The following is a 16,523-nucleotide window of genomic DNA, read 5'->3' as shown; positions in this document are numbered from 1 at the left end:
TGTTTGAGATGTGGAAAGCTAAACAGGATGCAAACACCCACACAAAATGCTGCAGGAAAATAGTAAGCTGGAATAATAACATTCATCTAGCTGCTGTACTACACCAGATCTTTACCAAATCTGATTTCTCCAGCTAAATTTTGAAAAATGAAGCATCTAGTAAGTTACAGAGTGAAGTTTTGAACCTTCACAACTGTTCATTAAGATTGCTGATTTCAGCAAAGATTATTTTTTTTCATCTCTACTTACCCTAGCCTTTGAAACCAAATACAGAAAGAAAACTAGTAGGGATCCATTCAGTCTCAAGTGCAATTTAATTTTTTGCTATTAAGCTTTAATGGAAGGAAAAGACATGATCGGAGCAGTGTTTATTTCAATGATGATGCAATGTGATGGGTGCACTGCATAATGTCAGATGATATCAAAAGATGTGTCCTGGTGTAACCTCCCTTATACATAGTGAGAAGCCTCTGAAAATACAGAAGGCAGCAAACAGCTTTGAAGCTGTTACTGGAAAGTTGTCATTTGCTTTCAATAACTGAATATGATTTGTGATTATCTAGTGTTCCAAATTGCTCAAATGATTAGTTACAAAACCATGTCTTCCTTAGATTCTGAAAGGCTCATCTTTCTTATTTAATAGATTAAGATTTTTGTCCTATGAGCTACACTGAAAAGAATTGTACAAAATCGACTTTAGGCAAGTCTTGTGCTCCTTGCTTTTGGGGCTGCCTCACAGCAGCACTCATCAACCCAGATTTCCCCAGTGGGGCTTTTCCTGCCATCACTCAGGGATGCCTGGATGATGGGCACAGCTCAGGCATACTTTTGCTTCAGCTGTGCCTTCTGGACCAACAGCCACTGCCTGGGATGCTCACTCAGTTTAGGGAATGGATCAACAGCTCAGCTGAGTCTGGATCAACTCAAAGCTGCTGAAGAGACATAAATCAGAGGAAGCAGGACTAGTAGTTTTGCTCATTAGTTTTGTAAACCCTTAGGGTATTCTCCTTTTAAAACCGTCCTCCCCAAAATACATGTTGTATAAATTTCTCTTCTATTGTACATTCATAGATTCAAGAATTAGATCAGTTCTCAGTGCCCTTTTCATAGATGTAAGATGATCACCCCATACTTTGTGTTTACAAACACCTCATCAGGCAAAGACAGAAGATTTAGGAATCTATGAGGTTATAATTCCTTGTTAAGTAATTGTCATGGCAGATTCTGACAATAGAAAATGTCATAAAACTAAGCAGTTCTCCAGATAATTTCCAACTTCTAATAAAAACAGAACACGGTACTTCTATACATTTTATTACAAAGGCTGTAACCATGGTAGAAAACGCAGCACAATTTAATTCTGACAACCTGTAATCCAAGTTATACCACAGTTTGAATAAAAATATAAAAAAATAAAAAATAAAAAAACAACCTCTGAAGGTACTACATTACAACTTTAAACCAAGAATAACTAAACCTAATGAAACTGCATTGAAAACATCCTGTATTTTAGCTAAGGCTCAGGGGAAGAGTCTTAAAACATTCATATTACAGCACAGCAAACCATCAGTTTGGCTAACTTCACGTAATATAAATTTAAAAAAGATATCTGACTGTAGAACAGAGTTTGAAGGGGAACTATGAGCAAATGATGATAGGAGATTGGAGATGAACCATCGTCTCCAGACACAAATAAGAAAACTTCTTACATTGGACGAGGAGTGGAGTAGCCACTGCAGAATACTTCAGAGGATGATGAAACTCAAACATTTTCATAAAAACTTTAACTTCACTGATAATGAACTCACCTCAAAAAAAAAAAAAAATCTAACCAGTTCTAACTTGGTCAACACTGCTTAGGCAAACTCAAAAGCTGTCAACTACATCAATATTGTAGTTACCGAGCAGTGTCAATCTTCATAAATGCTGATCTGTGTCTCAGTTATTTCTTATAACAATGTGCAACTACACAATTAATTTTTCCTCTGAGATATAAGAGTGATAAAAGATCATCATTAAATGTATTCTAACTGAATGTCTCTCACCAGGAGTTCAACTGACTTATCTTTAAACTTTATTATAGTAGAAAGGACAAATTCTACTATAGTAAAAAGGCTACCAATGTGATTTATTCCAGCAAAACATACTGTGCAATCCTTTAAGAAAACAAACATCTCGAACTGTGTCTGATATTCATCATGGATAAAAGTACTGGTTAATTCATCCCTACTGATTTTAAAAGAAGTTTATCTGTGTGGGTTTTTTTGTTTGTTTTTGGTTTGGTTTGTTGTTGTTTGTTTGTTTGTTTTGTCTTGTGTGCTTTTTTGTTTGTTTGTTTTGTTTTATTTTAGAAAAGTGCGGTCTTTGTTGCTGCAACACGTATTTATACTCTGAAAATCTTTCCTTTGATCCAGCATCAAACTACTAGTCACATCCATTTCTGAAACTCAGATGCACAAAAAGATAAAGTACAGTTAAAGTGCCAGAAGAGTATAGCCAAAATACGCCTATGATAAGAATAAGTTTAACATTTCCTTTATACTTCTGATAATAGTAAAGACACTGGAAAAAGAAGAAGAAAAAAAAAAGAATTTTATGTATTGAAATATTTGAAGCATTCTATTTCAAAAATTAGAGAACTTATTAAAATGGCTTTGTCACTTGCTTCACCATGAAAATGGATATACATATACCCAGATGTGTGTACAAATGTCCACAGACAAATATGCGGTAGACATATTCCAAGAATTCTTTATATAAGCTTTCCTTGTAAAACTGTTCTTCATAAAAATGTTACATGAATAAACCAGGTAAATCTGAGGTCATATATTTTAGAACCATTCCCCTACTTTGCAGAGTCCCTGAAACTCTGCATGGCTCATGCAGACTCCTCGTAAACCTTGATGCAGCAGTGAGGCCACTGTCTCAGTAAAATTTTAAAGTTTATGCCTTTATGCCTGATTTCCAGTGTCTTTGAATAAAAATTAAGCAGCTATTCTTTTCATATATTGAAAAAAAGTCCAGGCTAGATTGTGTGATGAAATTTGGAGTCTTCCTTTTAACAACTGAATTGCAAACCACATTAAAATATCAATATATTAATGCAAAGTAAAATACCAGTACAGATTAAGCTATAACCATTCTCTTAAAAGAAATTGTAGAAAAAAACTATACTAATAGAAATATTTACATATAATCAGTATCCTATTTATTACCCATTAAAAATACTAAAATCAAACAATTTGCTTTTAGGTTTTCACAAAAATATATATATATATGGTCAGTATCAAAATTAAACGGATAACATTCTATAGTGGATGGGAGACAGATCAACTGAGCATTATGCAAGGAAGCTTGCCCCATTTCTTGCAATGCACATATTAATCTGCATTTATAAGGTTTAAAACAATCTTCCTGCATAGATGTCTCTCTTTCGAGCTACTGTTCTGACAGTATAGTTTGAAAAAAAATGTTAATTTGGCCCAACCCATAAAACACTGATTTTCTAAGCAGAAATTTCCAAAATAAATGCTGCCCTTCTTCTGCTGCATGTTTACTGGCTTTCCAAAGAATGGAGGTGGATAGGGCCACATAGAGTAGGCTCCAGTATACAGAATCCGTGCTGAAATATTTGCAACAAGACTGTGAGATCAGGTGCAGAACTGCATTATTTTTCCTAGACAGTATAAATATCCAGTATTCCGTCATTCTTAAGATAAATTTGTTATTTTAAATATAATTCCACATTTACAATTGTTTAAGTTTGATTAAGATTGGTTTTCACTGGTCCTCATATAGAGGGTCACCAACAACGAAGTAAAGACTTGCACATCAGTCCCAGAATGTGTTAGGCTTTGTTAATCATGTGCTATGGTATAGAAATATAAGTAATGTCTGTCATTACTGTCAACAGCACCTCCACCCAAAGGCTGTGCTTTGTCTGCCTTGCTGTTAATCCTTGTCTCTGATCCATTATGGTACTCGCCCTCCTGGGAACAAAGGCTCAAGTAAATTAATCTCTTCAGGGCTTCTTGGCGATGTTTGCTTTGGCCCATTACATCAACTTAGTGCCGCTGGAATACATCAGACTCTTGACAGATCTAGCCTAGCCCTAGCCAACATGGTAGGTGTCCTTTACCGTGCATCCTGCAGTCCTCCTCCCTGAGCAGCTCCAATGGGGGTGGCTCAGATTGGGGTGCACTAGAGCACACGGCAGTTCTGGCCCGTGAGCCAAGCTTTCCTCCATGGGAAACCCAGCAGAGGAACAAAGGAGAAAAAGGGGTTGCGTGCGTGCCTGTGTCTGCCTGGGACACGGAGTTGAGAGGTGCCAAGACAGTCATTCATCGTAACAAAGCTTAGCCCCCTAGCATTCTGTTTCACATACTGACTGGGATAACACAGCTTTCAATCACAACTTTGGGTATTTAATTTCATATATATGAACATAGTATAAAACATTAAAAACAGGTTATTCTATACTAGTCACAATGAATAGCATCTTATTCCAAAAATACTCCCTCAATTCTGTCAACCTTTTCAGCATACTAAGGCCCAAAGGTGGAGTTCAAAATCATTCTGAGCCCATGGATCTTTGATAGAGACCCAATTTAGCTACTGCCTATGTGAACACACTCAGGATAACAGAATAGTGATTCGTGAAGTCTTAAATTGTGGGGCAGCTATGCTCCTAATATACCTCTATGTTTTGCTAGTTTTCTTTCACTGGGAATAAAAGTACCAGAATCAAATCTTTCTACCATTACCCCCAAGGAGAAAAATGACCATGGTTTAACCCTTACCTGACAGCAACAGACTCCGGGGACTTCTACTTGGATATGGAAAGCAGGATCCTTTCAGAAGGGCAAGGAACGAAGGCAACATTAAGAAGTTAGGTGTCAGAATTTGATTTTAAGGGGAAAAAATGTAAGCAGAAGGTTATGTAAGTGAAGTTCTTATGGAATGATTTGAAAATGGAAAAATGGGCAAAATAAACATTTATAGGAGATGAGGAAGTGAGCTCTCGTTTCTCCCACTCTGCTGCCCCTGTCACTTTGCACAGGAAATGAGGTGATGAAAATGAGATAATGATAAAGGTAATGAAAGGTAATGAAGAGTGTTAAGAGTAATTAAGGACAGCAGAAGATGGTGATACAGAGCTTAGAAGACTGTATCACAACTGGTATAACAAAAAAATAATCTGCTTCACCTGCAGTGTTTTTGTTCCACACATGAAAGTCTGGGACCACTTTCCATAGTGGTGGACAGTCACCACCACCACCCCACCACCACAAAAAAAATAAATTAAAAAAATCTCATTTCCTCAAAACGTTTTTTCTCTTTTGCCTTTCTGTTACTCTATGATTATATTTTGAGAATTTATATTGTACAAGCTATGAAACTAACATTAATGAGAATGTGCATTTTTGCCAAGTCTTTCACTGCAAATTTCAGCATATAAATACCAAATAATATAAAAAAGTCCACAAAATACTCATAGGACTGTTTCAGAATACTTGTGAAGTTCTTTTATCATAGCTATTAGATCATGGCTATTTAAACATTTGCACAACTTTATGTCATGTTTACTATACCATCTCTACAATTTCACAAGTTTTCAATATTTTATCTTGTTATATGTCAAGCTACATTTAGCTTAAAAGCATTACTTTATAATGTGCTTATCTATAGTTCATGTCTGGATGTCTAAATTGAAATGATATTGTTACATTTGGGGAGTTTTGAAGAGTTATATTTTCTAGGACACTTTGGTTCAGTAGCATGATCTCACATTTTAGGAAGCTCTTTCTAACTCCACTTTCACTGGACTCATATCAAAAGCCATTTTCCAAAATAACTGTTACATCACATACCTCCCTGAAAGCCTTCATATTACACATCTGACCATTTCAATTAAACACTTGGTTTAGAATGGCCCATGGCCTAAGTTTCAGTTTCAACATTTTAGGGATCAAATTATGATCATGAACAGATGCTCCATAATTATAAGCCTAACCACAAGCAACGAGAATAGTGACTGTGCTTTAATTTCCTAGCATTCTGGAATACAAACGGGTAATTTTTAACAGGCCATTCTAATAAGAACACTGCCCAAGTTCTGATCTTTTCTGCCTACTCCCAGGACTGACACAAGTGTCCATTAAGACACTCAACTGACCCTTGGTAGCTTAATAAGAGAAGATTCATAGACTTTTTCCTACAAGTGCAGTATGGGTTGCTTCAATTACTACAGGATTCACTGTGTTTAGATCTACCTGTATGATATACTGGATATATTATAGACAAGAATTGTATATATCTGTGCCTCGAGGTTACCGATGAGAAGGATACCCCAGTTATCCTTTGGGGACATACTGAAGAGTATGAAGGAGGTGCAAGAAAGATCAGTGCAGAGTCTCCTGAGCTGGAAAAACAAATTAACCTCAGTGGCAGAGAAACAAAGACATCCCCGTTCCTGTCAGTTTTCAGGAAGCTTAAGCAGCAGGTACAACAATGTAGCACTGAATCTTGAAGGGGAGTCCCGAGGAAAACAAATTCTTAACGGAAAATTGGCAACTGACTTTTTTCACAGTAATAACAGGTATTCAAATGGAAAAGAAGAGAAAAAGCAAACATTGCCAATATTTTGGCATTTGTAGGAGTTATCCAAAAAAAGCTTACCTAGGTTCTCTACAGCTTTAACCTGAGAAAAAATTGCACATTAATGCTGCAAAGGAGCTGACACTTTTCATCTGCAGCCCACTCAGCCAGGGAACATCCACTTATATACCCTCATGCATTATTCACCAGGAAAATTGAAATAATCCACCAGCGGTTAAGCAGCTCAGAATCAAATGCAAATCAAGGGAAAGCAGTTAAGAATGAGGATCATTCATAGCCTTCCCTGAACTCCTGACTCTTCCACAACACCAGCATGGAGACTGCAGGAGCTGCTCAGATCCTTGCAGCCCCATTCCTGGCTGCAGGTGCTTGGTGCAGCTTAACCTGTAAATGGGCCTATTTCTGGGATGATGGCAAAAGCACCGACCCTTGCCTATGCTTTATTTGTAGTCAAGAGGATTCTCCCTCCCTGTCAATAAAAGCAGATTCTTTGGCACAAACCTGAGAAAAAACAACTTCTGTTTTTAAAAGCCTCTGTTTGCTGTAGCACTGACTATAATCTGGAGTTTAATTTCATTCTTTATCTAACTATGCCACCTTGGCCATAAAACAGTCAAGCATAAAAACAAATTTAAAGTTTAATAAAATACTTTTTCAGTGAAGGTAGAAGTTTTTGCTGTCACCGTATTTATTTTCAGTAGAAAGCTTCAATGGAATTTACCTTATATTGTGATCAATAACAATTATTTTATTACATCTATTTAGGAGAATACAACAGCAAACAGTAAGATCAGAAATCATAAATTCATTTTTAAATCTCAATGAGAAACTATACGTCCCGTTAGCTGTTAAGAAGTTATACACTACATACAAGCTAATGTGAACAGTAGAGGCGTGCATCATTTCTACAGGTTTATACCCAGCAGCACCATGGATACATTTTCAATGAAATCTACTTAAACCTTATATTGCAAGTACTTTCATGAATCTGAATTTATTATCATTGATGCATATTCAGGATGTTGTAAACTCCATGCATTAATGTTCTTTTTAAGAATTTAACAGCTTTAACGCTTTTTAAAGACAATCATACTGGTCATATCTTTTGCAGTTTTCCCCCACAAATATACAGCAAAAGATTTTTCAGTTCAGTGAAAACTGATGTTTATTTTTCAGACAAGATATTTCCAAGAAAAAACGGTTGCTTTAATTAACTACTTACTCATACCAACAATCAGTTAAACTCAAAAATTCTGTTTGCAACCCTAGACTCGATTTCATGAAATTTCAGAAAGACAAATTACAACAGAAAACATTCTTGCCATAAATGGGAAATTTGAAAGTGTAAAATTATGAATGAAAAATTAAGTACACCTTTCTCTAGGTGGCAAAAAAAATAATCTATTAGTTTCATACACTTTTGCAGCCCTTTCAGATATGTGTTTGACTGTCAGAAAGACTAAGACAAAAAATAAACAGTAGGTATTTTAGGTACCATGAGAAAAGTATGCTGTCGACAAAGAAAGAAAATAAAATTAATAACAACCTCCACCAAGAATTCAACAATATTTTTTCAGTAAGAATTTGGCTAGTATCCTAGGAGAGTCACATTATCTTTTACATGATTAGGAACATGACTGACATAAAACACCATACTAGCAGCTCATTTTCCTGTAGTTCAGTTGTATTTCTCTTCATGAATTTTCAGGTAAATTCTCTCTTTTAGATCTGCTGGAGTAAAGTCTGGAGTGTGACATCTAAACTGTATCAAGTAGTACCAATACAGCCTGCAGCCATCCATAAACACATCACTTAGTGATGGGAAACAAGAGCCAAAGTCAGAGAGAACAGGGTGAGGCTCTTACTTTACGGAAATTACTAACAGATTTTTAATGTTCACATAAATCTAGGCTGAAACTCTACTCTCATTGTACCTTCTTGATGATTTCTGCAGGTAGATCTCTACTTGTCCCTAGGAAGGCCCAGCACAAACACATCCTCAAACAATATTAACCTCTGATTCTCAGGATCCTGGGCACTTTAAACATGATGCTTTTGCTATAAAGCTACATAAAATTTTCCACGGAATGTGTGGAGATGTTTCTTTGCCAAAAGTAATCCCTACATTTGAAATCAACTGATTAAAAAAAAAATAAATAAATCTTAAAATAATTTATTTTAATATCATTAGGACATTGTACACACATACTTAAAATCCTTAACACAATTGATTATTCATTTTGGCTGAATAATTGAGGTCTCCTCTGCTTCTGTTCCTAATTCAGGACAAAAAACGGTAGTATACTAGAAAAAGGACATGAAATATGTACTCAAATATTTTGCCAAATATTTCAGAACTGGCACCTCTCTTCACATGCAGGCTATACTGACTTTATCCCAAATCTGTATGTGATAAAAGATAAAATCTTAGGTATCTTTAAACACAGAAAACTGATTCTGATTTAAAGCTTCTTTTGTGTCAGTGCTTATTGCACTGATTTTTTTTTAACTTATTTATATTTTTCTTCCACAGAGGAAAAAATAATATAGACCCTGATGGCTTTATTTTATGCATGTGTTAAAAACAATTAACCACCTGATCTCGATATTTTTTTTAAATATATCTGTTCACATCTTGCTACATCAGAAGTAAGCAACCTATAAAATGTTATTTAACACAGAAGTATGAAAGCTATTTGAAAAGGACACCCTGTAGGTTTTATGAAGTATATATAAATGCAAAGGCTCTATCATGAAACAAAATGGTTACAGTACGTAAGTGAAGTGTCATAACCAAAACCCTACATCTACAGATCTGCATAAGGAAGGTAAGTCACAGACTGTTATTTATTTGGTAACGATCTGTGGACTGTATCTGTGTGCTAACCTGACATCCCATGAAATAAATCCTGCACCTGAACATTTTGACCCCTAACATAGCTTTGTTCACTATAACAACTGAGTAAAATACTCATTTTGGGTGACAAGGATTTACACACAGCTTCAGAAAGACACCTTACTTTAACACCGATATTAACTAATGGTCAAATGGTACTGCACCAGTGCCATCCCATATTGTTATGCCCAATTTACCTTTAGAGGCACCTGTCATGTAGCGTGGATGACTAGTGTTCCCAAAGTCAAATTTTAGGAGTATTTATCAAGGGAAAAAAAAAAAAAAAAAGACAGAAAAATCTTGCCAAAATTCTGAGACTTCTTTAGCACTATGATATGATACTGGGTTGACTTTTCCTTAGCGCCTGGAAGCAATTCAACCAGAATAGAGAATCTAATCCTTTACAGCATGTATTTTAATGACTCATTGTTTTCCTATTTCTTTCTAGCTTCCACAAAGCTCAATGGACTTGAGCATGATTATTAAAACACAACAAAAAAAACCCTTTACTTCTCTCAAATAAAAGCATATCACAAAAACAATTTAGCTGTAACCAGTAAAGGACATTCTAAAATTAGAGCCTGTTGTGTTAGGGATGTAACAAAGTGTCTCAGCCATATGCTGGTGTAATCTATAAAAGCTATATTCGAAGCTTATGTCATTGTAACTTTTTCAGAAAGCAGCATAACTGCTACCATACATGAACCAGTATTAATCAAATCATTTTAAATTTAAATCTTCATATAGCATTGGATCGGTAAAAACATTTGGATACCTGAAGTACATTACAATTTTATCTTCATATGTAAAGAATACATCATTACCAACATTAAATGTAACTAAATGACAAATCTTCGGTTTTGAACAACTCTTTACATCCAACTTAATCCTTTTTTTTTTTTTCCACTTAGATGAAAGATGTAAATCAAAAGAGAAGCAGATTTTTTTTTTAAATCTACATAGGACACATGTATTTTTCAGATTGCATAGGACGCAGTCCTCTAGCTCCCAGAAACAGACTTAATAGATTTTGTCTTTTTTCTTCTCAAAGCAGAAACCCAAACACACCCTAAGATAAGGGACTAGCCTAAATCCGTAATAATTTATGTGGATTTCATCCAGATTTACACTTCTTTAATGCAGAACATGACCTGCCGCTTGCGTAACAGTTTAAACACAAGAAAATTTCCCTCATCAATTGAACCATTTTCCTCATCAACTGGTATAGCATCAACTCCAGCTGAGAATTGTTCAGAAGTAGCCATGGACAGAAAACAGAGATACAAAAGGCTTCACAAAAGGGAAAGTGTCTAGGGCACAGAAATTCCCAGGTGCCTACCACTGGTGGGGTGGTCACTGCCAGCCCAGGGGATGCTGCACTGCAGCTCTCAAAGCACGGGCAGTCAACAGGGCAACCGGCACATCCCATAATACAGGGACCCTGCGCTCAACACTGCAGGCTTGGGAGATACTAGGTTCTCCACTCTCCCGGGCTGCACCTCTACACTGCAGAGAAGAGGCATGTTCTTCAAAGGGGGAACCCCTAGACTTACATATATATATGATGATAACCCCCCCCCTTTTTTTTTTTTAAATAAGAAAATTAAATGAACAAAACCAAAATTCCATGAAGGTCTGATCATAATGCCACTATACAATCAAAGTTTTTGTCAAGTACTACTCACTCCAAACCTCTGGACAGGTCAAAAATATGCTTTATTGTGTATTTATTTTTTGCCAGAAAATCACTTCAGAATTACTGGCTAATATAACACAGGTACTCCACAGAAAGATGAGAAGCACTGTTAACCCACAGAACCTTATATTTCATTGTCCTTTTCAACACACTTGAGGTGGCCTGTGAACAATGACTGCATTATTTACCATGAGGAGAAAAATACAGTTCTGTGCTAGAAAGTCCACGGCATTTTCTATATTAGGAATCTAGCTAATGCAAGTTTGCTTTCATTTAGTTGAAATAAACAGTGTTAGATTAGTTCTTACATTTTGTTGTCTCTTTTGATTAACTTCATATGTAAGATTGTGCATCTGTTGCTTACTAAGACATCTGAATAAACATTGTTAAGCTAATGGGTCAAAAGAAAAATAGACACTCTGTCCTAAGTGCAGATTAGAACGGAAGAATATCAGCAGACTCCTGGGATCCCTTTTAGCTATTTTTGATTTCTAAACTCCAAAATAAATGTCACAGAACCGACACATGGAACTCCAAGGATCCGATCTAAGACCAACAACATATTTTACAACTGCTTGTAATCCCTCATTTTTCCTAATATATTCTTTTCTTCAAGGAGGGTTAAACTGTTCATCCATTGCTTGCAGTCCACTGCTATTATAAAACAGGGCCACCTCTGCCAGTAGCAGCAACATGGCAGCGTAAAGATACATGGCACTGACAATACTTCAGGCTCAAGTATCTCATATAGCACTTTCAGAATTTACTGGCATTCACTGCAACTGCTGCATGCACTGTGGCATGAGAAACATAAGCCAAGTTCTAGCTTTGTATCAGCCAGACTCTGAAAAAAGTGCAGAAGATTACCCTGTGCAAGGATGAAATTCAGCCTTACTTTTTGAAAATGGGGGACAAAGGAAGTATTTTCCTTATTCCAATAAGTTTACAGTTTCATACAAGATTGCTGAGTCAAAGGACAAGTCAGCAGGCAGAAATCTCCGCAAGTTCCTCAGACACAGGAAAGGGTTGTATCTTATATGGGAACAGAAGTTGAACAACCAAGGAGAAAAAAATGGAACAGCACTGAGGTACCAGACTTGAGAGAACAGGAAAGAAGCTGGCACAGACAAAAACAGAACAATGAGGAAAGGTGAGAATGAACAAAAGAATCGTGAAAGCAATCATGATTAAATGGAGAAATGATCTGAAAGAGGCAAGATGCAATTAAAATGAACAACAAAAAATACTCATTATGGCTGTAATTAGCAGTTAGACAAATCCAATTTGGGATATGAATGACTTGGTAGCTGTGTTGAAGAAAAGGCTGTAGATGTTACAGGAGATGACAAACTGATGACATATTTCTGGGGCAGACAAGTGAACTTATTCTAGCTATTCCTCAAGCCAGACTGTCACTGTATCGATACAATAGCACAGAACCATAAGCTAGCTATAACTAAGCTAGCAGAACCTGATTGCTTGGAGGCTTTCTGGTGTTAAACATGGTTCAACACAAAGCTGAGCTCTTTGCGTTTCAGAGAAAGTGGTGTCCCAGATGCTGCTTCTGAGCACATGCAGAAACTTCTGGGTTTGCCTTCGGAAGACATAGATATACCCGAAGTTACAGGGTTGGGGAAAAGAAAATACAAGACTAAGATGCACACGGAAAACTGTCTTAGGTACTCAGCTCCCGGCAATCAACCAAAGTATTGGATATGCGTCAACTAGAAAGAGTTGAAGGGACAAAAAGAGTGTCCAGAAGTTGCTGCTGTACTTCAGGTCATCGCAAGTGGTTCTCAGTTGTTGGTTTTTTTTGTTTGTTTTGTTTCGTTTTGTTTTTTTCTGTTTTTCATCCCATAAATATGAAATATATGTAAACCACTGCTGAGCAGAATCCCAGCCCTTGCCCTGTGCAGATAGGTCAGCATCAGAATCCCTTTGTTGTCTGATGGCTTCTGCACAAAGGAACAGAGCATCTCTTTTCCACCCTCCGAGTTCCCTACCACCTAGCCATTTGTACATATTTAAGATATGGCACTACCAGGCTAAGCCACCCTCCCAGATAGAATTTACGTATCTTCCTCCGGGGAAAACATCTCCTCCCTTTGTGCGGATAACTGCTTAACACTGAATGCTAAATAAAGAATGCACTCTGGAATACTGGCGGATAACAGAGTAAATTTCTGAGCTACTGGTACTTTAGGATCATTTATTCACAGATCTAAAACATTTTCCATAGAATTATCTGGAAATAGTCAATTATCTGATGAAATATAGCTAACAAAATGCACAATTCTGCTTTTTATTTTATTTGTTTTCAGATGCATCATTTCATGCCTTTAGTTTTAATTCCCTGGCTTTTCAGAAATGGAATCTCACAAATATATCCTTCCCTTTATTTTCCTATAATAATATCACAGCCATTTTCTCTGGCTATTCTTAATCACTTTGTTCTCTTCACGGCTTTTCCTAGTCTTAGAGAAGAAATATGTAAAAATAGGCCACAAGAAACTAGACACACTTGATATGCACAGCAAAAATAGAGCTCTTTAGCACCTGGCGTTCTTGAGAGTGTTAATGAAGCTGGCAAGATAAGCCGTGCTTTGACCCAAAATAAAAAGCTAAGCCCTCAAAAGAAGGGTAAAGATAAATTTGAACCAACATAAAAAAATTCCATGGGCTCATGGCCTCTTGACTTCCTGCATGACGTGACCCCAGCCAGAAGTCTGGACAAGTGCTACATGGACAAATAAGGAGGACTTCCTTTTGAAGGCAAAGACAGTGAGCCAGGATCAGGGCGCATAGCATGAGATATAGCCCCATGGGAGGGGGCTCCCATCTCTGCAGGAGCATTCATGTAGGCAGAACATGCAGGAATAGGACACATAATACACATGAAAACGTTAATTTCAATCTGCTAAAATCCCTGAGGTCAAGACGCACGTGTACCTCAGTGCCTGCAGTACCAGAAATGCTAGAAGTACTAGCGGCTGGATGTTAGATTAATGGAAAGGAAAAGGAAAAGGAAAAGGAAAAGGAAAAGGAAAAGGAAAAGGAAAAGGAAAAGGAAAAGGAAAAGGAAAAGGAAAAGGAAAAGGAAAAGGAAAAGGAAAAGGAAAAGGAAAAGGAAAAGGAAAAGGAAAAGGAAAAGGAAAAGGAAAAGGAAAAGGAAAAGGAAAAGGAAAAGGAAAAAGAAAAGGAAAAGGAAAAGGAAAAGGAAAAGGAGACTCAAACCAGCAAGCAAGCTGACAGTCAGCACTTGAAAGGCTTTTTCTGAAGCAACAAATAATTTCTTCAGGATAAATAAATGATTTGTATTAAATTATAGATTTCATAAGGTACATTTAAAAGTGAAAACACACCAGAGTTCATGTTTAATTTCGCTATCACAGATGTTCTAAAGAGATGTAAGAGGCAGTTTACCAAGTAGGAAATGTTGTAATACAAAAGATTATATATAGAGAAAGGAAATTTATCAAGTAAGAGAACACTTTAGATGGAGGAATTAAGGTCATTTTACTTTCCTTATTTCTAAAAAACAAACAGCTAGAATGATAGTTTTAAGCCAGTATTTTTGCTAGAGTACTGAGGTCCTAATCTACTGGTGTTAGCAGAAATAAATATATTTAAAAGTAAATATATTTATGTATAATTGGCTAACTTGGGAAGTGAAGAAATTAAAATTGACATTCCTTAACGACATATGCCATCCATAAATTCTGTTGTATATTATTATGTTAAGAAATAACTTACATTTTCAACTATTCCTGAAAACACACAAAGCTAGATAACACAATTTCTCTGACATCTTTTAAAAAAGGTAACTGCAACAAATAGCATATATATTCTTTAGGACTACCATGTGTGACTGGAGAGAACCATGGAAACTAGAAAAACAGACATCCAACTGATTCAGCAACCCTCAAAACTGCAAAATATGGAAAACATCATCAAAAACATTTTTGTCAATGAACTGAACATCTGGCAATGAAACAAACAAACAAACAAAAAATCTCCAAACATCAGCTCATTAAAATAGAGACGGAATGACAGAAAAAGTTCAAGAAGTTTCAACTGCCTTGACCCCCTGAGAACTCTGTCCAAGATCCTAAGACCTGGTTTAAACACTCAGGAAGTGTTTACTCTTAAGGTACCTTCCACAGCGTGACAAAACCTTGACTACAAAAGATAAAGCTTGTTGCAAACTCCAAAGGGAAGGCTGTCAACTCAGACATGGGAACACCAGTCTATGAGATTGAGATATAAACAGAGTAACAACAACAGCGTGAAATATTGTGAGCAGTGTGAAATACAGTGTGAAATATTACACTCATTACGAAGCAGCATGCTTCAAAGCCTATCCCTTTATCAAGCCTCATCTGTAATTTGACAACAAATGGTCTTCTCTGAGGACACTGTTTCCTTTTGAAGAGACAGCATATTACAAGATCAATTTTCACTGAAATTCTGACATTAATAACATGATATTAAAATCAGATTATTCATAAAATACTAAAACAAATTTCTTCAGTGAAGCCTGGGTTCTTAAAGCAAATTTCCAAACCACTGTATATTGAATGGATAACAGAACATCAACTGAATTTTGATAAATAATCTTGTCTGGAAGAAAACCAGTATGTTTAGCTGTTAAGAACAAGGGTAAAATTATATAAATTTAGCATAATAGACAGAGGAGCTCCAAGTAAGGGAGTCACTGAAGCGTAAAAAATCTGTTCAAAATGGAAGATATTAACAATTACTGAAAAGCTTAGCTTGAAAAGGTTATTTGAACCATTCTAAAAGAAAAATGTTATCCCTGACAATCACTAAGCTCATACAAATGCTTAGCGAATTATTTTATGATTGGCAATGAAAGCAAGTTGCTTCTGCATTTGGAAGGCTGTCCTTATCCAAATCCAATTAGTCCATAGGAGATGTTCCTTTTCATAGGTAGAAGTCATATTGAACCTGATTATTTTCAATAACATATCCATTAATATATACATTGGCAGATAAGAAGACATATTTAGAAGTTACAGATCCACCTTCTTTCCTATAGCCTTAAGTTTGTATAATACAGGTAGTCTCATTAAGGAAAAGAAATCACTGGGTGCAGAATAAGGCCTGTGATGAAGTCCTCAGTATAAAAATGTACATTACATACAAGTTTGTTTCTTTTTCACTTCCTTTATTTTTCAGTCAATATCTGTTTATACTTTGGGAAATACAGGAAATTTCTTCAGGAAGAACTCCTGATTACTCTTGCCTATCTCTACTTTTTCTTTTCTTTTTAATCACTACCATTTATTTCAT

The 16,523-nt window shown here is 36.2% G+C and overlaps 1 protein-coding gene across 8 annotated transcripts in view; it reads right to left on the bottom strand.

Moving 5' to 3' along the window:
* SHANK2 (SH3 and multiple ankyrin repeat domains 2) overlaps positions 1-16,523 on the bottom strand; it is a 354,395-nt gene that overhangs the window by 245,891 nt on the left and 91,981 nt on the right. For 6 of the 8 annotated variants that reach the window (XM_080594526.1, XM_080594522.1, XM_080594525.1 and 3 more), the window contains one exon: positions 4,800-4,850. The exons of the other annotated variants lie outside the window; for them this stretch is intronic. In XM_080594526.1, the coding sequence (XP_080450652.1) occupies positions 4,800-4,850 (51 nt within the window). The remainder of the gene's footprint in view (positions 1-4,799; positions 4,851-16,523) is intronic. 8 annotated transcript variants of the gene reach the window in all.

Source organism: Anser brachyrhynchus (assembly GCF_964034855.1).
Source record: "Anser brachyrhynchus genome assembly, chromosome: 5".
NCBI classification, from domain to species: domain Eukaryota; kingdom Metazoa; phylum Chordata; class Aves; order Anseriformes; family Anatidae; genus Anser; species Anser brachyrhynchus.
Note: the sequence above shows the minus strand (reverse complement) of the source record. Positions and strands in the feature narration are given on the sequence as shown.